The sequence below is a fragment of the Kryptolebias marmoratus genome, linkage group LG20, assembly GCF_001649575.2.
Source record: "Kryptolebias marmoratus isolate JLee-2015 linkage group LG20, ASM164957v2, whole genome shotgun sequence".
Lineage (NCBI taxonomy): Eukaryota > Metazoa > Chordata > Actinopteri > Cyprinodontiformes > Rivulidae > Kryptolebias > Kryptolebias marmoratus.
Genome location: NC_051449.1, coordinates 18,967,821 through 18,987,573, shown reverse-complemented (window position 1 = coordinate 18,987,573; position 19,753 = coordinate 18,967,821). Strand labels below are relative to the sequence as shown.

General features: G+C 45.4%; 1 protein-coding gene across 1 annotated transcript in view; it reads right to left on the bottom strand.

Annotated features, from left to right (window-relative positions):
• Positions 1-216: 216 nt before the first annotated feature.
• LOC108238340 (probable G-protein coupled receptor 158) overlaps positions 217-19,753 on the bottom strand; it is a 63,425-nt gene continuing 43,888 nt past the window's right edge. The window contains exons 6-13 of the mRNA XM_017420353.3: positions 17,648-17,757; positions 15,406-15,644; positions 10,515-10,653; positions 8,135-8,240; positions 7,016-7,162; positions 5,102-5,345; positions 4,446-5,002; positions 217-3,670 (exon numbers count right to left, since the gene is read on the bottom strand). Of these exons, the coding sequence (XP_017275842.1) occupies positions 2,720-3,670; positions 4,446-5,002; positions 5,102-5,345; positions 7,016-7,162; positions 8,135-8,240; positions 10,515-10,653; positions 15,406-15,644; positions 17,648-17,757 (2,493 nt within the window). The 3' untranslated portion in view covers positions 217-2,719. The remainder of the gene's footprint in view (positions 3,671-4,445; positions 5,003-5,101; positions 5,346-7,015; positions 7,163-8,134; positions 8,241-10,514; positions 10,654-15,405; positions 15,645-17,647; positions 17,758-19,753) is intronic.

Here is a 19,753-nt window from a genome sequence, read left to right as displayed (position 1 = left end):
CAAACAAAATATTTTACAGCCTGAAACAAACACTGCGGATCGGTAGCAACAAACCAACAAAACAAACTGAAAACTCACGTCCTTTGGGTTTTATAGAAACATTTAATTCGGAACACAGATCAGTAGTTCCTTTATGTACATGCAACGGTATAAATAACAGCATGTGGATGCCTGGTCACATACATAACGAGCAGAAAATACGTGATAAGACATTCCTGATGGTAAGTCATGTTTATTCATGAAGCCTTTCGCGTCACGCAAACCAGTGCAGGAGAAACACATCTATTATTGAAAAGAGAAAAAAAATACATGTGTTGGAAAAGCATGTCATAATATATGCAATGATTATTTTATGCTTTTAGGTGAGCTGAAGTGGTCCCCGTCTTCCCACAGCCGAAGCTGAGCTGACAGCGGCGTGTGAGCTGTCAGTGGTGGGCGGCTGATCACAGCACAGAGAGGCTGATTGTTGGTGCTGCTCTTAGACACCATTCCAAAAATGATGAATTACTCGTCTTCTGTTTAAAAAAAAAACAAACAAAACAAAACACAAAAAAACAAATTTGGTCATGCAAAAAGGCTCTGAGTCCACCGAATGTGTGCGACGGTTTGAAGGGAGGGGCGTTCAGGCGGAGGGAGTGGGGGACTTTTAGAAGCAAAATGCATTATTCACACCATCCACCAAAGGCAGTGTAAAAAAAAAAAACAACAACCTCACAGCAGTTTCACCGTATGACTAGATAGAACAGCCTGTGGAGACAGAGGGGAGGGGGGGTTAAACAGGTCATACAGGCCAAGAGCACAGAATAAACAGTGACGTCAGCCTGTTAGGCCCCCTTCACACTGGACGAGGACCCTCCACGACACAACCTGTGAGGTCGAGGCCGGAGTGTGGAGGCAAACATTTTCCTGCATATCTGAGAGGCTCTCCTGCGTCCAGAAGATATCAACTGGATATGGTCCCCAAGAAATGCAAACTTCTTTATAGTAATTCACATCTTCTTAAACCTATCAACGGCGCTTGGATCACTTGCCTTGTCTGAAAAACTGTACCAAGTTCTCGGGCATAAATTGAATAATATTATTGGAGCGCTGTGTTTTTAAAGGTTTCTGTTATTATTCGTTCTGAATTTATCATCTTTGCTGATAAGATTTGGAGGGAGATTGTAGTGATAATTTGCTGTATGAGGCGGCGCAGAGTTAAGTATCCTGGTGAATTTATCCACCACCAGATGCCATGGCGGAGCCAGAGGGTGGCCAGTGTTGACTACCCAGGACCTGCATGCTGTGGGGCAACAGTGCTAACCACAAAGACAATCTGTAACAATCCACCAGGAGGAGGCCTGGATGAAGACCCAGGACACGCTGGAGGGACTATGTTCCTCGGCTTGCCTGGGAACGCCTTGGGATGTCCCCAGAGGAGCTGGACCATGTGGCTGGGGAGAGGGAAGTCTGGGTCTCCCTGCTTAGGCTAGTGCCCCTGCGACCCGACCTGACCCAAATTTCAATAGCGACCTTACCTATGTCTAGATGCAGCCACACACCAGAATAGAAGTCGGTACGTCGCTTTTTTTTCAAGTTATCCAGCTCACAAGATGAACTGGACGGTATTTTCAAGTTCCTTCTTCACATCGCGATGGGCGACTAAACACCTGGAATGTAATTAGGATTGAATGAGGAAGATCTAACCGTTAGTTTTCCTGGAGAAAAGGTGCCTGTTGATATTGCTAGGAAACACAGGAGTTCAAGTCAAAGTCATGGCGTCTCAGCGTGGAACCAGGACGTCTGCCGTGTCTGTTGACGAGCGTGTACAGTGCTGTGTTAACTCGTGGCAGGGTCATCATCCAGTCTGAAGGGGGCGCCGCCTGTTTCCTCACTGCTCAGGTGTACAGTTCTCAACAGCGACGCATGCCATTTCCAAAAGCATCAAGTGGTTTTAACAGTCGACAAACACTGGAGGCAACAACATCAAAACTTCCACTTTGAGTCGTCTTTTTTTTCTTTTAAATACAAGTTGACCATAAAGAACACACATTCAGTTATTTGAGGCCCGGTAGTGTCGCCACATGCAACGGCTCTTTTAGAAACAAACACGCTGTATACAGTTTTCCCCCCCGTTTAGCTGCGGTGCGATACCTTCTAAGATTCCCACGACGCTTTAATCTAACGGATTATTTGGGTGCCATGAATTATGCATTTGACCTGAAGCAGCTGTTTGGTCCTGCTTCTCGGAGCTCGTATCCTCTTTTCTCAGCGCTCCCCGCTGGTTGTCAGCATCTTGCGTTTGAAATCTCGACTGATTGGCGTGATGTTGAGTCAGCCGTGTAAGTATTAATCCAGAAGTGAGCTGAGGTTAGGAACTCACTTGTTTCTTGTTGTTGTTTCCTGATGAATGATTGTCTGCAGGTGTGACTCTTTTACAAATAGCCCAGCCGCGTCGAACGTGACAAAACATACAAACTGTGACAAATGTGCGAGCAGTGGTGCAAAGGAAATCAAAAATGTCTCTCAAAGTGACCCCCCTCCCCCGTTAAGGTTGACTTCACCGCTGTCTGCTGGTACGTTTGAACAGCAGCATAAATGGTACTTTCCTGACAAAAAAAAGAAAAAACCCCACGGGTGATCCGAGCGCCTCTGTCATCTCTGATTGGCTCTGCTCTGTGTGCTCTCAGTCAGTTAGTAGAAAAAAAAAAAAAAAAAAGATCAAATCATCCCACAGTCATCATGCTCTCTCCCCTGAATCTTGCTCTGGAAAGGCCCAGGGACAAACGTCAGCCATCTTGGCGCTGCCGAGGCCTGCGGGTTTGGAACTACCACGCAGAGACCTCTCTTTCTTCCTCTCGGGGGATTTTTTAGTCTGAGCCAAGCTGCCGTGCGTGTGCGGGTGCTCTGTGTCACGGGAGAACACCTCTGCGTCCCTGGTGGAGCTCCTGCGGCGCTCGGAAACGGGCCCGCCGACCTCCGACGACTGGCTGACCCGCCTCCGCTCCGCCGCCGGCTTGCTGGACGAGCTCCGCCTCTCGCGGCTCTTCTCCCTGGCTTTCTCCCTCTCTGACTTGTGGCTGGACGAGGAGGAGCCTTTCCGTTTCCTCCTGTGCGCGGTGGGGCTGTTGCAGGTCCTCTCCTGCTTCGGCGACGGCGGGTCGGCGTAGTCCCACGGGCAGATTTCCACCATCAGAGACGGCGGCTGCAGCAGACTGCCCGTGGACTTGGAGTGGTCCGAGTGGAGCCCCTTAGGCTTCCCGTCCGTGGGCGTGACGCTTTTCTTCCGCCTGATCCGGTCAGGAGAGATGGAGTCGGAGTCCCCTCCCAGTATGGGCTGCTCGTCAAACTCCCAGGGACACACGTCAGGCTTCAGGGGGAGAGGGGACTTGGGCGGCCGGGATTTCCGCGCGTCCTTTCCCTCCTCCCGTTCCCCTCCCTTGTCTTTGGAGCGGCGTCTGTTCGACGGCGACTGCCCGGGTCTCTGCCTCTGCTGGGAGCGGCTGGGTTTGGAGGTGCCCGAGCTGCTGCTGCCTCTCCGGCTCGTCTCCGAGGGAGCGATGGACACGTGCTTCTGGGTCTTTGAGTCAGGCGGAGTCTGAGCTTCTTCCAGCTCCCAGGGACACACCTCGGACACGTCGTAAAGGTTCCTGCCGGTCTCGGAGCAAATGGACGGCTGGCTGCCGCTCACCTGGACAACAAGCAAAACGGTGATTTTATAAGGATCAGGGAGAAGATTACAAGCTGCAGACGTTTTATACAGTGCTAGAGTCATTTGTTTCACCATATAACCCATAAAATCTTACAAAATAAAAAATGTAGACTATTCCAGTTTTCTTCACAGCTCAGGATGCAGCCAAAATTTGAACACTAAAATCCAACATTATGTTTGTTGTGTCTGATTGTTAAGATTAATCAGAGGTTTAATGAACGCTGGTAAGGAGGTGGAGGACAAATAAAGAAACAACCCCAACAAATAGTGCCACTATTGGGTCAATGCTGAAGGTATCTGCTCCTGAATAAACCCGTCCTTGCAGCCAAATGCGACCCTATTCTTCTTCTTCTTTTTTTTTTTGAGTTGGATCTTCATCTATCAGATTTTTTTCATGGCGATGTCAACGTGACAAATCTGATGTTTTCATATCCGACCCAGGTCTTTTCAGTATGTGGCACTGAATCGTGTTTTTCAAAGCGACCTCAGTGTGAACGTTCATGTTGGATGAAAGGACGGAGGTCCCTCAGGTTAAAGTGGAATATGAACGACCACGCAAAAATAAATAAATCGGATTTGAGAAAAAAATCAGAATCGAGCATTAGGGCCTGCAGTGTGAACGTAGCCCTAACAGCCCAAGTTAGGTGTTGCCAGTTTTCAACCTTTTAATAAAAAAAATAAAAATCACATTTAACACATTTGACATATACTCACTTTTTTTTTTTTTTTTTACTAATAGTGTGTTAATGTGTACCTGTTGTTTCATTATCCCCATCTTCATGGGGGTCTTGGAGTACTCCACTGACTGGCTGATGATCATTTTCGGGAAATGTTCCGGCGTCTCATCCACCTCTGACAGCGTCCGCTCCTCCTGGCCCCTCTGGCTCTTCTTACTGGCGTCCTCCACGCTCTGAGTCTTGTTGGAAAGTCCGGGCATCTTCTCCTTGGCACTGGCGATGACGCTCAGGGATTTCTGCATGATGGAGGTGCGCAGGTGCACGGGTCTCTTCTCATGGGTCAGGTTGTGAGCGCTGGCCGATTTCCAGAAGAGGGGGACAGACTCGGTGGATCCGGCCGGTTCCAGCCTCGGAGGGGTTCCGGCCGGTTCCAGCTGCTTCTTGGCGTGTCTGCGGCCGATGAGAGAACCCAGAAGAGACCCCTCGCCGCCGATACCCACAGGAGTCATTTTGTCTCCTGGAACTGAGCCAGTTTGGCTTGTGGTTTCTGCGTCCTGCTCACAAATGTGGTCGTAGCTGAGGGACTTTGTCAAGCCTGTGACTTTGTCCTTCAGGGAGTCGTCTCGAGCTTTCCCTGAGTAAAGATTTTAGTGACAGATTAGTGTAAAGAGAAGGGCAAACAGGGATCTGTTATCACCCGGATCGGGTTCCCCAGGTGGAGCTGTGGGCTCACCTTGATGGCTCGGCTCGAACGGGTTTCTTCTCAACGTGCTGCTTTTGCTGCCGTGCTCGCTGCCGTCGTCTCGGCTGCACTGGCGGTGTAAGTGCATGGTCTCCGGAATCTCTGTGATCCGTTTCATCAAGGTGCGGCCCAGGCCCTTCTTGGAGTTGCGTTTCTTTTGAAGGTGCGGATTGTTGGCGAGCATCTTCTTCCTCTTGTAGACCTCCAGCTGGGCATACAGCTTCTTCAGCTCATCCTAAATGAAGGGTTTTGTTAATGCTAAATTGTATTTAGTTTTTTTATTTTATTTTAAGTTTAAATACCAGATAATAGTCTACCTCCTCTACAGTGGGTTGCAAAATGTATTATACTGTTTTGCCTTACAACCTGGAATTTAAATGGCTTTTCAGTCTGATTATGCTCCAGATAGATGAATCGACAGCAGTTCAACACCTCTAGGTGGTAAGGTCTACCACCAAGCAGGAGACAGCATGAAGACCAAGGAACTCTTCACACAGGTCAGAGTCAACAGTTGTGGAGAAGCACACATCAGGGTTGGGTTATAAAGGAAATATTCTCTATCCTGAACATCCCACAAAGCAGCATTAAATCCATTAGTAAACTAGAAGTACTCAGAGAGCGCAGACCTCGGTCAAGGCTACAGCATGAATAAAAAAAATGCTGTTCATTAGTTTTTACCTGATCTTAACAGACAGATAATTAAACCAACAAACACAGCCGGAAACACACCTTCCTTGGTGGAGGAAACAAAAGGGTCAGAGAGAAGTTTTTTTACAAAGGGGTTACCTGTGACCTTTGACCCCTTGAACCTTGAAATCAACAGGCAGCATCTTTGACCCACGAGGTGTCCAGCTGTGCATTTTAGCATTTCTGTTATACAGCTGCAGAGTTAGAGCACGGGCTGATCTGTGACCTTGAACTTTGATCACATGGTCCTTGTACTGTGTTTGATGTTTTCTGAAAATCTCATGAAGATCTGTTCATTGTCAGGGGCACGGGCAAGCAGGACGAACCCGGAGTGCCGACTCAAAATAAATTTTTGTTTTTCTATTATTATAACTAGAAAAACCAGAAAACAAAATGCTGACGTGGCAGCAAACAAATACAAAATGCAACAAAAAGACGAGGGAACGGCAAGGCAAGGAGTAGTGGGCGTGAGACACAAAAGGTAACAAGTGGCAACATCCAATGAAGAACAAACAACCAGCGAGGGAATGGAGGAGATGACCGGGTTTTAAAAGCAGAGGGTAATTATGTGAAGTGGGAACAGGTGAGTGAAAACAGCAGGTGGAGATGGGCATGACAATTAAACAAGTGCAGACCGAGGTAAGGAGAATACTGACAGAGGTACAAGGAACAAAATAAACTTAAACAACCCAAGAAAGCAGAAAAACAAGAACCCAAAACCAAAACTAAGCACAAACTCAAAAAATACTAGAAATCATGACATTCAAGTAATCTTGTCCACAGACAGACAGACAGACACAACTGCAAACATTAGCTCCATGGGGAAGGTAAAAAGGTAAAGATGACGCCACCACAGCAAACCTTCCAAAAGAGAGGGCTGAGCACCAAAACTCACAGAGCGGGCTAGGAGTATAGTTACATGTGGAAGAACATGGTGTGAGATTAAAACTGGTCCTTTTGGTCAGACTGACAGACAGTGGTTAGATGGACCAAGCTCATGGAGACACTTGATGCTGAACAATTATCCACCCTCAGGTTTTCTGTTTTCTGGTTCACAACAAAATATATATTCCGTCTTCTAAGTTGTAGTAAAATTCCAAGTTGTAAGGCAACCAAGCAGAGAGAATGCCAACTATAACGTCACAGCAGAAGAAAGTTTAACTCTTAGACTAAAGTGTTTTTTTTTAGATTCTGAGATCATGGTGTTAAAGGTTTCACCCGTATATCCTCCGGGTCCAAGCTGTGCTCGCTCCAGGCCGACGTGATGCTGCTGTTGAAGCAGGAGCCGGAGCGCCCCATGTCCAGCTCCTCCTCGTAGGCCTCGGTCGCAATATCGTCTCTGGCCTGGGTGCCTTTGGACAAGAACTGACAGCAGACGAAGACGTGCGGGGGAAGAAAGACACAGCTGGAGTTTGACAAAGCAGTGGAGGAAGTTACTGAGAAGTTTGCTTTTTCGTCAGCAATGTTTTTGTTAGGAAATATGGATCGCGGGGGCATAACAAATGCACGCTGCCTGAGTTTGATATTTATTTATCGTTTACTGATTGTCACAGGGGATAAATACCACGCCCCTGTGTTTCATTCCTGTTTCAACTGCTGGAGGTCAAGTTGAAGAAAATATGTTTTCCCACATTGATGAAAACCAGCTCCTGATTAAAACCAATACAAGGGCTGCGGTTTGCTTTGATATTAGTTTGGTTCAAATGTCTCCCACAGCTTGCTACACTTTTGTTCAATATATTTAGCCCAACCGTGTACAACTAAATCAGATTGCTGTTGTTTGGAGCTCTGTAGCTCCCCCTTTATTCCTAAATACAGAAACCCAAATGTGAACTATTACTGAGTTTAGATTCCACCCTTTATTCATTTAACTTGTCCGAGCACAAAGCAAGTCCAAATATTTTTTCCCAGTTCCAGAAACAGATGCTGGATGGAAAGATTCCCCCCCCCTTTTTTTGTGCTCAGATATCACTGTGCATCTAGCTGACTTCCACTTCGGAGGAGCCCAATTAAAGCGGAATAAAAGAACAGCGAGCACATTTCTCACACAGCATGATGTTTTCCATCAGCCTTAAAGACACCCGCAGGAGTGCTTAGGCTAAATTACAGTGAGCACTTAACGCGGTCTGATTGAGTTTAAGGTAATGATAGCGAACGAGCCTGGTTGGACTTGGGTTTCACAGTCGGCTGATATCAAACGAAGCAAAGACGTTAAATAAAAACCGCTGATTATGAAAGCAGCACAGCGGCGTCCGTGGAAATGGGATTCGGCTACCCGATACTGGAGCTCAAGTGCTTTTTTGTTTCAGTGAGTACCTGTGAGATCGTGGGGCTCACCTTCGGAATGAGCAGCAGTCCCAGAGTTACGGTCACGGTCAGGTGAGTGTGAGCGAAGAACAGCATGAGCATCCAGTCGGGGTGCAGTCCGGGCACCAGGGAGAACCTGCAGGGCAACGACAGCAGGACACATCACCACGTTAACAGCCTGTTGGAGTCGAGCTGGAAGCAGGTTTCAGGTCAGCCACAGAGACGGGAATGTGCTTCGACCACACACTTCCAAGTTCCCTGCAGCAGCTCAGGTCCTCTCACTGTCAGGAATGCTGACACCGGCTGCTCACGGCAAGGCAGGATTTGTAATGTTTTCCTGCAAAATTAAAAAAACGCTTAAATTTTTTCTTTTTCTTTTTTTTTTAAAGAGCTCTTAATGTATTTGTATGAGAAACCTAATTGTAATTCAAGTTCAAGATTTTGAAAAGTAGAAAAGTTACAAAACGTGCACCCTCGTGGCACCCTTTTCCCGAATGAGCTGAATGTTTTAAACGCATGAGCGGTTCAAATTAGTCCACGCCACGCAGAAGTTGTTATAGTGGGGAAAAAACATACAAAAAAATAAAAACAAAAAACAGTACAGTGTGAATGCTGAATCATTCGCACTGTTTGTCCTGACTGATAGTCGAGGCGTCCTACTGAATACAACAACTCTAGACTCACAGCAAGAGTAACAAATAGTAGGGTAGGTTTCTGTGGATTGGTTATGAGCAATTAGCATCTTACCTGTTGTGGATGGCTCTTTAAACAACCTCAGTTTGGAGAAACAGAGTTTAATTCTAACCAAAGCTAGTCTGACCACAGCTATGACCAACAGCTCCAACTTCAGTTATAGAGGTTTAAGCAAATGCTACATTTTCTGTTACACAAAAACATAGAACTGGGATTTCCAGCAGCAGCAGCTGTAGCACTTCCAGTTCAGCCAAGGGAACCTCCTGCAGGAATGTAATATTTCCTCCCATGTAATGAGAAATTGACAAAGATATGAAGGTTTATAAAATTGTATCTGCGTGAACCGCTACAAACTTTTTAAGACTGATTTAAGACGACAGCAGCCTGCTTTGGTCTGCTCTGCTCTGACTAGCCATTAGCTCGTCGCTCCTGTGGGCACTCTGTTTAGCGTGCTGCCCTACTATCTGGGGTAAACCTTTACGCCGCCATCAGTTTCACATCACACCAATATCCTGGGAGAAATGTTATAATATTCCTACAGGAAGTTCCCTATTCTGCTGCCACCCGTGTTTACGCTCGCAAACAACCACAGATATCCACGGAAACAACATGGACGCAAACGGCGTTCGCAATAATGGCGATAGTGTTGTTTTAGGATGCCTCCCTCTGACTAGCCCCTAGCCCATCCTTCCGGTCAGAATTGAACTGTATTTCATCAAACCGAGGTTGTTCAAGAAGTTATCTACAAAAGTTAAGAACCGCATTTTTTTTTAAAAAAAGAAGCTGATCTCTCCTTTTATGTTGCATTACAGATGATCTCAGTAACGTCTGATGTGAATGACGACGTAAAAAACTGCAATATTTTCCTTAATGTTGGAGGTTTCGCTCAACCTTTGAACAAGCAGTGAACGTATTTTATTGTATAAAAAGACATGTCCTTGGCCGACAATCAGATTGTCATATTCACAAGACTTGGCCATCACAATAATCAATAACAACATAAAAACGGTGCTAAAGTTTACCAAGTAGCAGCATCTTTACATTAAATTACTCAGAGTAACCAAAGCCAGACACCAAGGAAATAAATCCAAGGAAATATCTGAAAATCTGTAACTTAAACTCAGATTTTTGTAAATTAGTCTTTGTCATTACCTCATATTCCACTACCACCACCACAACAACAACCACCTACACCAAAGACCGGACGTGTTTATTAAACCGACTGAGAGATTACGCAACGTTTGGCATTCGCAAATATGACGGTGCACAATAATGAGCGAACAAAGGGAACGGGTATCGACACTGCCCGGCCGAGGCGCACTTCCTCCCAGCTACCAAAGCCACGAAAAGCTGTTTGTGACTCCGGGGTCTTTTTAAGTTCAAAAGTTTTTAAGTTTTGCTGGAACAGTTGTAAAGACTTCTGTATTTTCTAACAGCCTCCAGCTGCTTCTCAGCAGAGCACTAAAAGCAAATTAACTCCATTAAAGCTCACCGTTTTTTTCTCATAAACACGCCCACAACAATGTCTGACCAATCACACAACACTTGGCGCCTGTGAGGAACAGTTCTTCCAGGGTCTTGTGCCACGAAGCAGCGTTTGAAGAACTACGAGACGAAAATGGCGGACTTTTCGTCACGCAACCACGTGACCGAGAGCCGACTTCGTGACTTCTCATGGAGTTTAAGTCACAGCTCGTGCCTGCTTCTCTGCGCTCACCTGATGATGTGGAAGATGGCCGATATGAGGAGCTCGTTGTAGATGGCCACGGCGATGTACCGAGGCTCGTTGAAGGCTGAGGGTACGGTGCGGACAGCGTAGCACAGGTACACCCCCCAGAGCAGGAAGAGGAACTCAGCTGAAACAAAGACAGAGAATCCTGTTAAAAGGACAATTCAGCCAACGTAAAGTGGATTTCTGTGGAAAAATTATTTAGCATTGTTATCTTTCACGTTGTAGGTAGTTCTTTGAACAACCCCAGCTCGTAGAAGCAGAGCTTAGGTTGGATAAGATTAACGAGCTAAAGGCTAGACTGAATGCAGCTCAGATCAAAGCGGATTGCTGCTGTCCTCAAATTCCCTGAATTTCATTTAAATTATGCAAATTCTATTCTGCAAACGTTTATGCAGCTATGAATTTAACATATAAGAGATGATGTTTGAAAGTATGCACATTTCATAGCTTGTTTCGAAGTTAGTGATCCTAAAAACCAGAGTTTGTCCAATTTCTTTTGTTACTGAACCCAAACAATGACCTATTGCTCTTAAATAGAATGATGTCTGTTAGCAGATCCGTGTGAACGGTTTTTTAAATAAAATTAGAGGACGGATTCTTACGACATCTACTTTAGTTTCCACCGAGACCCCCCGGTGGGCTCCTGCACTGTGTTCAGAAAAAGGTTCTCTAAAACCACTTTTACTGTTCAACTTGTGCATTTTATAAGTACACAGCATTTTCTGGTTTGGGAACCTCGGGGTCTCGTCTCTGCTTTTTGCGGATGATGTGGTTCTGTTGGCGTATTCAGGCCATCACCTTCAGCGTGCACTGGGACAGTTCGCAACTGAGTGTGAAGTGGTTGGTATGAAAGTCAGCAGCTCTAAGTCGGAGGCCATGGTTCTCAAAAGGAAACGGGGTGAGTCTCTGCCTCACATGGAGGAGTTCAAGTATCTGGGACTCTTGTTCTCAGTGATGGTGGGATGGAGGGGGAGATGAATCGACAGATCAGGGCCTCATCTTCAGTAATGAGGGCGTTGCTTCGATCATTCGTGGTAAAGAAAGTTGATTCAAAAGGTAAAACTCTGGATTTACTGCTCTATCTACGTTGCAACCCTCACCTGTGGTCATGAGGTTTGGATGATGACAGAAACAACAAGATCCTGGATACAAGCAGCTGAAATGAGGTTCTTTCATAGGGTGGCCGGGCTCAGCCTTAGAGATAAGGTGAGGAGCTCTGTCATCCGGGAGGAGCTCGGAGTAGAGCCGCTGCTCCTTCATATTGAAAGGAATCAGCTGAGGTGGTTCAGGCTTCTGATTAGGATACCTCCTGGAGGCCTTCCTTTTAGGTTTTTTTGGGTATGTCCCACTGGGAAGACACCTTGGGGCAGATCCAGAACTCCCTGGAGGGATCATATATCCTCTCTGGCCTCGGCACACTTTGGATCCCCCAGGAGGACCTGGAGAGTCCCTGGGGAGAAGGAGGTCTGGGTTTGTCTCCGGAACCTGTTGCGTAACCCTAACCCGACCACAGATAAGCAATGGATGGATGGATGGACTCCATTTTCTTTCCTAATATATATTCTTAACAGCGGTAGTTCACTTTATTTTCAAAAGTTCAGCTTCAACTTTTAATCTCCCTGCAAGAGAAAACGAACCTCTGTTCTTTGGACTTGATGACGACTGTGAAAATAAAATGCCATTTTTAGGGACTAACAGCTCTTTAAAAAGACATTCATTGTTGTTAGTTTAGTGTCTTTTCTTGCCTGATTTCACCCCTTCCTCCTCTCCCTCGCTGACAGCTGAGATAGCTGCTTCCTGACAGCATGCTGACACATTCCTGCTATCAAGTAATCTCATCTCAGTCACATCCTGACAGCAATTTCCAGGGAAGATGCATTTTAGAAAGCTGCCTGTTCCAATAGTTATTGAGATTGATTTCACAACAAACCATCCAGTTTTTGGCTGTAGATTAGATACCTCGTCATCATCTATTTTGTCAGTATAATGAAATGTTTAAAACCAGCGGGAGCAGAAATCAATAGTAATTCATTTTGGACAAGGAGGAGTGGATTCTGTCTGGCTTTCTGCACTGTATCAAACTATGTCTGAAACATTTAGCATCATTTATCACCAGTAGAAAGAAAACAGTTTGCTTCCTGAAAAAAAAAAAATCATAGTTTTAGTTTTTAGGAAACTTTGAAATGGGTTCAGTTAGGCTTATTGTTGTAACTTAAAGAAAGAAAATAATAAAGGATCAATAACTACACCAGGGATCTTCAAAACAACAGTTCAGACCATCTGAAATGGAGTTTGGAACAATTAACCTGTTGTAGATAGCTCTTTGGATGACCTCAGAGTATGAGAGTCAGAGTATCTGACCTTAATTTATGAGATAAACCCTAGTCGGAGCAGGACCAAGACCATCATCTTAAAACAACTTCAACTTCAAAAAATATCTTAGCGGTTCATGAGAATTTATCCCATGAAGTTATGGTTCACTTATAAATTTTTATATTGTTGGGTATTTCCAAGCACAAACGGCAGCAGCAGCCAACTGTGGCACTTCCTGTGCAGGCCGGAGCACTTCCTGCTATAAAATCTTTAAGATTGAAGACCTTTTTTGCTACTTATAGATTTCAGCTAGCCATTGCATACTTTTAGCTAGCCTTTAGCTACTTTCAGCTTTTAGATATATGTTTGCTGCTTTTTGTGTTTAGCAGCTTTTCATCACTTTTAGCTTTAGCTAGCATTTTGCTATATTTGTCTTCTAGCTAACCATTTGAAACATTTAGTTAGCATTCCGCTACTCTACCATTTACCTAGACTTTTATTTTTAGCTTTAGGCTAGTGTTCTGCTTTATTTAAGTTTCACCTACTTCAGTAAATTCAGCTCTCAGCGTTCACACTGCGTTTTCACAGAAAATGTATTTTCTTTAGTTACAAAGTTGAGCTTCTGAATTAGGACAGATGAAAGCTGACTGTAACGGCTGTAACCAGCTCAGGTTTGATTACTGTGTCCAGTGTTTGTGATGCTTTATATAATCTGCGTTGTTTGGCATTTTATTACATAATAGAGATTTTTATACGTTTTCTATGCAAACAATTTGGAACCTTTCCTGCCAACATGACCAACGGAGGGTAAGTACAAAGTAGCAATTAAAAGTATTTAGACTAATTTTTACAGGCCCAACAAGCAGCGCTGACTAAATCCTCCCAAGCAGCTTTGAGAGGAGCTTCCTGTCCTCCGTTCAGCCTCAGCAGCTCATCAGCGAGCGCGTTCTCCCCCGGCTGTCAGAACAAACGGCGGGGCTTCCTCTTTTCCCTACGTCGTCTACACACGTCTGGTGGAACAACCGGAGGGATTTCATTATAAATGTTGTGTTTAAAGATGTCTCTGCTTTACACACACACACACACACACACACTTCCTCTGAAGATTTCGTGCCTCCGACCCATCTCCAGAGTGTCCTCAGCTGTCCTCCCTCTGCAGGCTCCCATCGTCTCATCTTCCTCTAAAGTTCTGCTGGTAAAGAGAGAGAGGGAGAAAAAAAAACCCAACTCTCTATGCATCGTTGGCCACATCCCTGCATACTTCACAGCCTCCTTTCTTCACTTCTCCTGCCACTTCCATCCTCTCCGCCTGCCTGTCTGTCAGTTCTCAGAGGCAGACCAAGCCTCTCTCTCTCTCTCAGGGATCCGTCGTTTCTCTCCTTCCAAACAGGATTAGTCTCCCCTGCTGTCAGACTTAGCCTTAGTGAGGGCGCACATCACTGCCTCCTGCTTCAATCTGTCATCGAGCAGGCTGGAATATATCGCACATTCAAGGCCGCCCGGGGTCCCCAGGGGAAGCCATTTTCTCCCCATTTCCTCCGCTCTGTTGGGGAAAAAGGGTGCGGATTCGCGGAGATCGCTCGTGCTTCTCGGCGTTCGACATTTGTACGAGGCGGCGATTTCAAGCTTGCTGCGCGTTTGACGCTAAAACGTCAGCCTCCCCCCGACTCCTACCTTTCGGCTCATTATGCAGAAAGAGGAGAAGCAGGTCGGTAACGCTCCCTCCAGCGCTGCGGGGCAGGAGCTATAACAGACCTCAGGTGGAGATCCATAGAGTTACACAAGCAAGGGCATGAGGTGAGGGGAAGAAGAAAAGAAAAACGAAGCACACTGATCCAGCAAAGAAAGAGACGAAACATGGGGGACAAATACAGACTTTGATATGTGGGATTTTTCTTTTAGGGTTATTAAGAGAAAACGGCTATAAGACGCTTCACACTGCAGAGGTTTTTAATTGAGAAATACATTTTTTTTTCTTGTTAAGCTTCGTTTACAATGACAACAAATGTCATGCATCAGAATATACAGCACCAGGATAAAGATTACGGTAGTTTTAGCAGAGACAACGGTTGTATTTGCAAGCACAGGTCACAACGGAGCTCACCTCTTGAAATGCTTTCAAGGTGAAAATGGGAACCACATTTTGTTAAAGAAGTACTTTGAAAGGTAAAACTTGGAGCTTTCTTGTTCAGTTTTTCCTCAACCAAATTCGCCGTGTGTGTCACTGAGATCGAGCAAACGTGGGGGGGGGGGATTTGCTGCTTTTTGTAAAACAAAGCTTTTTCAATATTTTATCGCGAGCAATGTTTACTTTTCTGAAGACTTGGCAGCGGTTTTCTTCCTCTGCCTCTGAAGCTCTCCAACTCCCCGCGCAGGGAGACACTGTCACAAATGTGTTTCATGTTGTTACCACCGAGCATTCCTCTGCTGCGTTACTGCTGTTCCACACTCCTTTAGGTCACTGTTTAATAAGAGTAATGTTTGGGGTTGTTTTGGGTTTTTTTTTGTTGAGTCAATTGCTTTTAAATCCACCTGATTGTAAACACATCGGAGACGCACTCACCAACCGCCATCATGTAGTCCCATCGGTCCAGGAGGCACGTGCTGAACTGCAGCCCTTCTGGGGTGAGGCCCGCCGTGATCAGAGCTCGGCTCAGCTCCGGGTTCTGGCACACGGCCGAGGTCCAGGCCACCAGGAACCACAGCACCACCAAGACAATCACCGCCAGCAGCCGCAGGACCCGCCAGCTGGTCATATACGGCGTCCGCTGGGCCGTGCGGGACAGGAAGACCATTAGCACCCTGGGGAGGCGGAGCAAAGAGGAGGCCTGAATGTCCAAACTTTATGAAATGTCATTTATGTCGACGTAAGGTGGGAAACTGCTGCTTCCCCTGCAATCCCAAACCTAACATCCCGGCTGTTGTCATTTGAGCTCCAATTGAACATGTTTGAATGGAAAAAACGGTGAAAAGATGCACATTTAAAAGTCATTCATGTTTATTTTACACTGACAAAAAAATAAAATAAAATGGTGGAAAACTTTATGAAACTGCATGTCACGAGGTCACGTGACCGTAATGCAATGATCACCACATCCAATCAAATGCCTTATAGAGTTGCATGTATGGACTGTTGGCCCCATATCAGCAGGGTGTGACCCCCACCTCAGGCACTGGGTGCAAGCAATGATTCAGAGAAGGAGAGCCCACCACATGCTGGGAAACAGCACAAAACAACCCCACAATGCGGTCCCTGTCAGACTCTGTGGCAGGGGTAGGCAACCCTGGTCCTGGAGGGCCACTATCCTGCATGTTTTCCTTGTTTCTCTGCTCCAACACACCTGATTCAGTGGTTAAATCACCTCTTCATGTTCTGCAGAAGCCTGTCAATCACTCAATGATTCACATCAGGTGTGTTGGAGCAGAGAAACAAGTAAAACATGCAGGATAGTGGCCCTCGAGGACCAGGGTTGCTTACCCCTGCTATATGAAGTGCAGGCTATGTTGTCTAATGTGTCTTCGAGGCGTCCTCTGTGCTTGCTGATCTTCCCTCATCGTTTTGACTGACTGCTCTGGCAACTGCCTGATAACGCTATCGCTTCACTCCTGGTGCCATCACTTATACCGCCCGAGATTCTTTCTTGATGTTTCATAAAGAATTCAGGAAAAAAAAGAAGAAAAACCCATTGGTAGCACTTTATAATAACTTCACTTTATTTAGCCTTATTTAATCATTAATAAATGGTTATTTAACCTTAAAAACATCATTAATTAATACTTAAAACACTATAAATTAACACATTTATTAATGCTTAATGCTTAATATGTGTCTAACACATGATGTGAAAGTACATTTATATGACCATTTACATACATGTAGACAGTATATAGAATAGTTAATTTATAAGTTATTAAGCATGAATATACATTGAGTATGTTGGTTTTGGACGTAATTAGCGTTTATGTGTAAAGCATTAATAAATGTGTTAATTTATAGCTTATTAAGTATGAATCATCCTTAATTAATGATGTTTTCAAGGTTAATTATTTATTTATTTATGATTAAATAAGGTGTAGTTATATAAAGTGCTTCTAAAATGGTCAATTTACAAAGCAATGTGAAAAATAAATAGTTAGGCAGTTCCTTTTGGACCACCTCCCATTAGATTTGGTGAATATTTGCAAACTGTTGAGTTTCTGTTGACTTTGCTGATCACTGGAAGCCTCTCTGGACTGTGACCAATCTATTTCGTCGCTGACATTCTGCGGGAGCACGCTGAAAGAGCTCAGCCCAGAGGCTCGCTTCCCATCCATCCGGCTCGCACAAAGAGAAGAGAGAAAAAAAAGAAAAAGGAAAAAAATATATATATATATATACAGATTGGTAATTTAGCTCAGAGAAGGCTCTGGCCAATCTTTGACCTCCTTCTCCCATCTTGGTAACAATTGCTGAGAACTGCAGATCAGGAAGCCAGAAAGTGTGTGTGTAGATTTGTGTGTGTGCGTGCGTATGCGTGTGTGTGTGTGAATGGATACTTGAGCGGGCAGAGCTGATCAGAGCTGATGTGAAATTCAAATCTGCTCATGGGCGAGACGGCGTGCAATTCTGCGCGCGGAGCGAGCTGAATTATTGAAAGTGAAAAAGGTTAACTTGTGAAGAGAGGGGGGAAGACGGAGAGGAGGAGGTGGAGGAGAGGAGGGGATAAGGAGACAGGACGGAGGAAGGAGGAGCTGGTCTATTTTTAGTTTGGGTTTTCAATATAATACAAAAAAAGAAGAAGGTTCTTGTATTTTGCATACAGTACCTGTACAGCTTGAGGATGACGGTCCCGTACATGATGGCGAACCCCAGGAGGCGGACCCACCTCAGCAGGATGCACAGGAGCACACCGGGATTAAAGTACAGGATCATCACCTGCAAAGAGGTACAGCATGGCTGGTGTAAATACACACACATACACACACACACACACTGGGGCACTGATTTGTTTTCTTGCAAATGCAGAGTAACACACGACCCTCCTCTCTTGTCCACCAAATAAAGAAATGAGGATGCTGTAGGCAGATCCACCTCCCGCCTCCGCAGCTCACACGGACTGCATGCAGCATCTTCACTTATGTTTCAGTACTGAGAGTGCGTATATTTCCCCTTACGCGCCACGCAGCGGAGCACCGAATTTAGAGGTGCTTTATAAGCTGTTGGCTCGCCGTAAAGATCAGAGCTTTCCATTTGCACTGCCCTTGCAGCTGTGTTTCATTTCATTAGCATGCAGCTCGGCAGGACGACACGTGTCAACTCTCCACTGGCCCGAGTCTCACGCGCTCCGCTCTGAAAAACGTAAAAAAAAAAAGGATCAACCGCTTAAATGGCGCGTTGCCATCTACACGGCTTCAACGTGGCACCTTCGTGACTTCGCCTAATCTTCCTGTTTTGGTTTTAGACGGGTTTTGTGAATGCTGTGGGGTCTGATAACAGCGTTTGAGTCATGTAGCAATTTGAAGCTTCCGTAGATTTAAAATCAACCACAAGCATGCAAAGTGCAGCATAAAGGCTGGAGAATCAGAGTAATCAGGGTAATTATTTGCAGACGATTTGATCTGAAAGGTATTTTTAGTGTCAAACATTATGTACTCAAAGAGAAACCTCAGAGGTTTCTGGGATCTGGGAGCCCACAATCCTAGTGATGTCCTACACTGACTGTGCCATGTCTGATTCATCTTATCAAAGAGATACAGAAGGAGGGGAGCCTATATTGGCCAACTTTCATAAAAAAAAGAAAGAAAGTCCATCCTCTTTCAATTCTAGGAGTTATTTATCAGAACATATCCTAAATTAGTGTTCCTGAAACAAATGTTTTTGTTTCATGCAAGACTTTTAGAGTAGGATCATCTCATGCTGAGAAGTGAGGAGGCTTTAGCTGTTTTAGTCAAAACTTAAAAATCTCACTCAATTCGATGTCACGCCCAGAACATGTGCTGTGAATGACTCTCAAATCCTACCACATCAAATTTACATCAGCCTTCCATCTATCTTCTAACATTTATCTGTGGTCGGGTCGCAGAGGCAACAGGTCCAGGAGAGAAACCCAGAACTCCCTCCTCCCCCACTCTCCAGCTCCTCCTGGGGGATTCCAAGGTGTTCCAAGGCCAGAGAGGACACATAATCCCTCCAGGGAGTTCTGGGTCTGCCCTGAGGTCTCTTCCCAGTGGGACATACCGGGAAAACCTCCAAAGAGAGGCATCCAAGGGGCATCCTAATTAGATGCCTGAACCACCTCAGCTGGCTCGTTTTATTGCAAAGGAGCAGCAGCTCTACTCCAAGCTCCACCTGGAGGATGGAGCTCCTCACCTCATCTCTAAGGCTGAGCTTGGCCACCGTATGAAGGAAGCTCTTTTCACCTACTTGTATCCAGGATCTCGTTCTTTCTGTCATGATCCAAACCTCCGGACATCAGGTGAGGGTTAGAACGTAGATGGGGCAGTTTTTCCTCTGAACTCAACTCTTTCTTTGCCACAACCGATCAAAGCAACACCCTCATTACTGCGGACGAGGCTCCAGTCCGTCGATCCATCTGGAGTGAAATTCACATCAGTATCTGTCAAACCGATTTGACTTACTGCCAATGACCTGAGGTGACCATTTTTGATCTGGGTTGACTCCAAAAGTTAATCAGTTGTAGATGTACATCCAGTGACTACATTTAGATCTGTCCAGTAGTTCAGGAGACATTTTGCTAACAGACAAACAGGGTGGACATCAACAGGTAATGCTGCAGTTTTAGGCAAAGATCCCATGCAGTGATTAGCACGTGTTGTGAATAACTCTCAGCTACTGTCAGGCTTAACTGGAGCGCAATATCTGTAAAACTGACTATGTTGCAGTAAATTTTGTGTCAGTTGGCTGTGGCGGC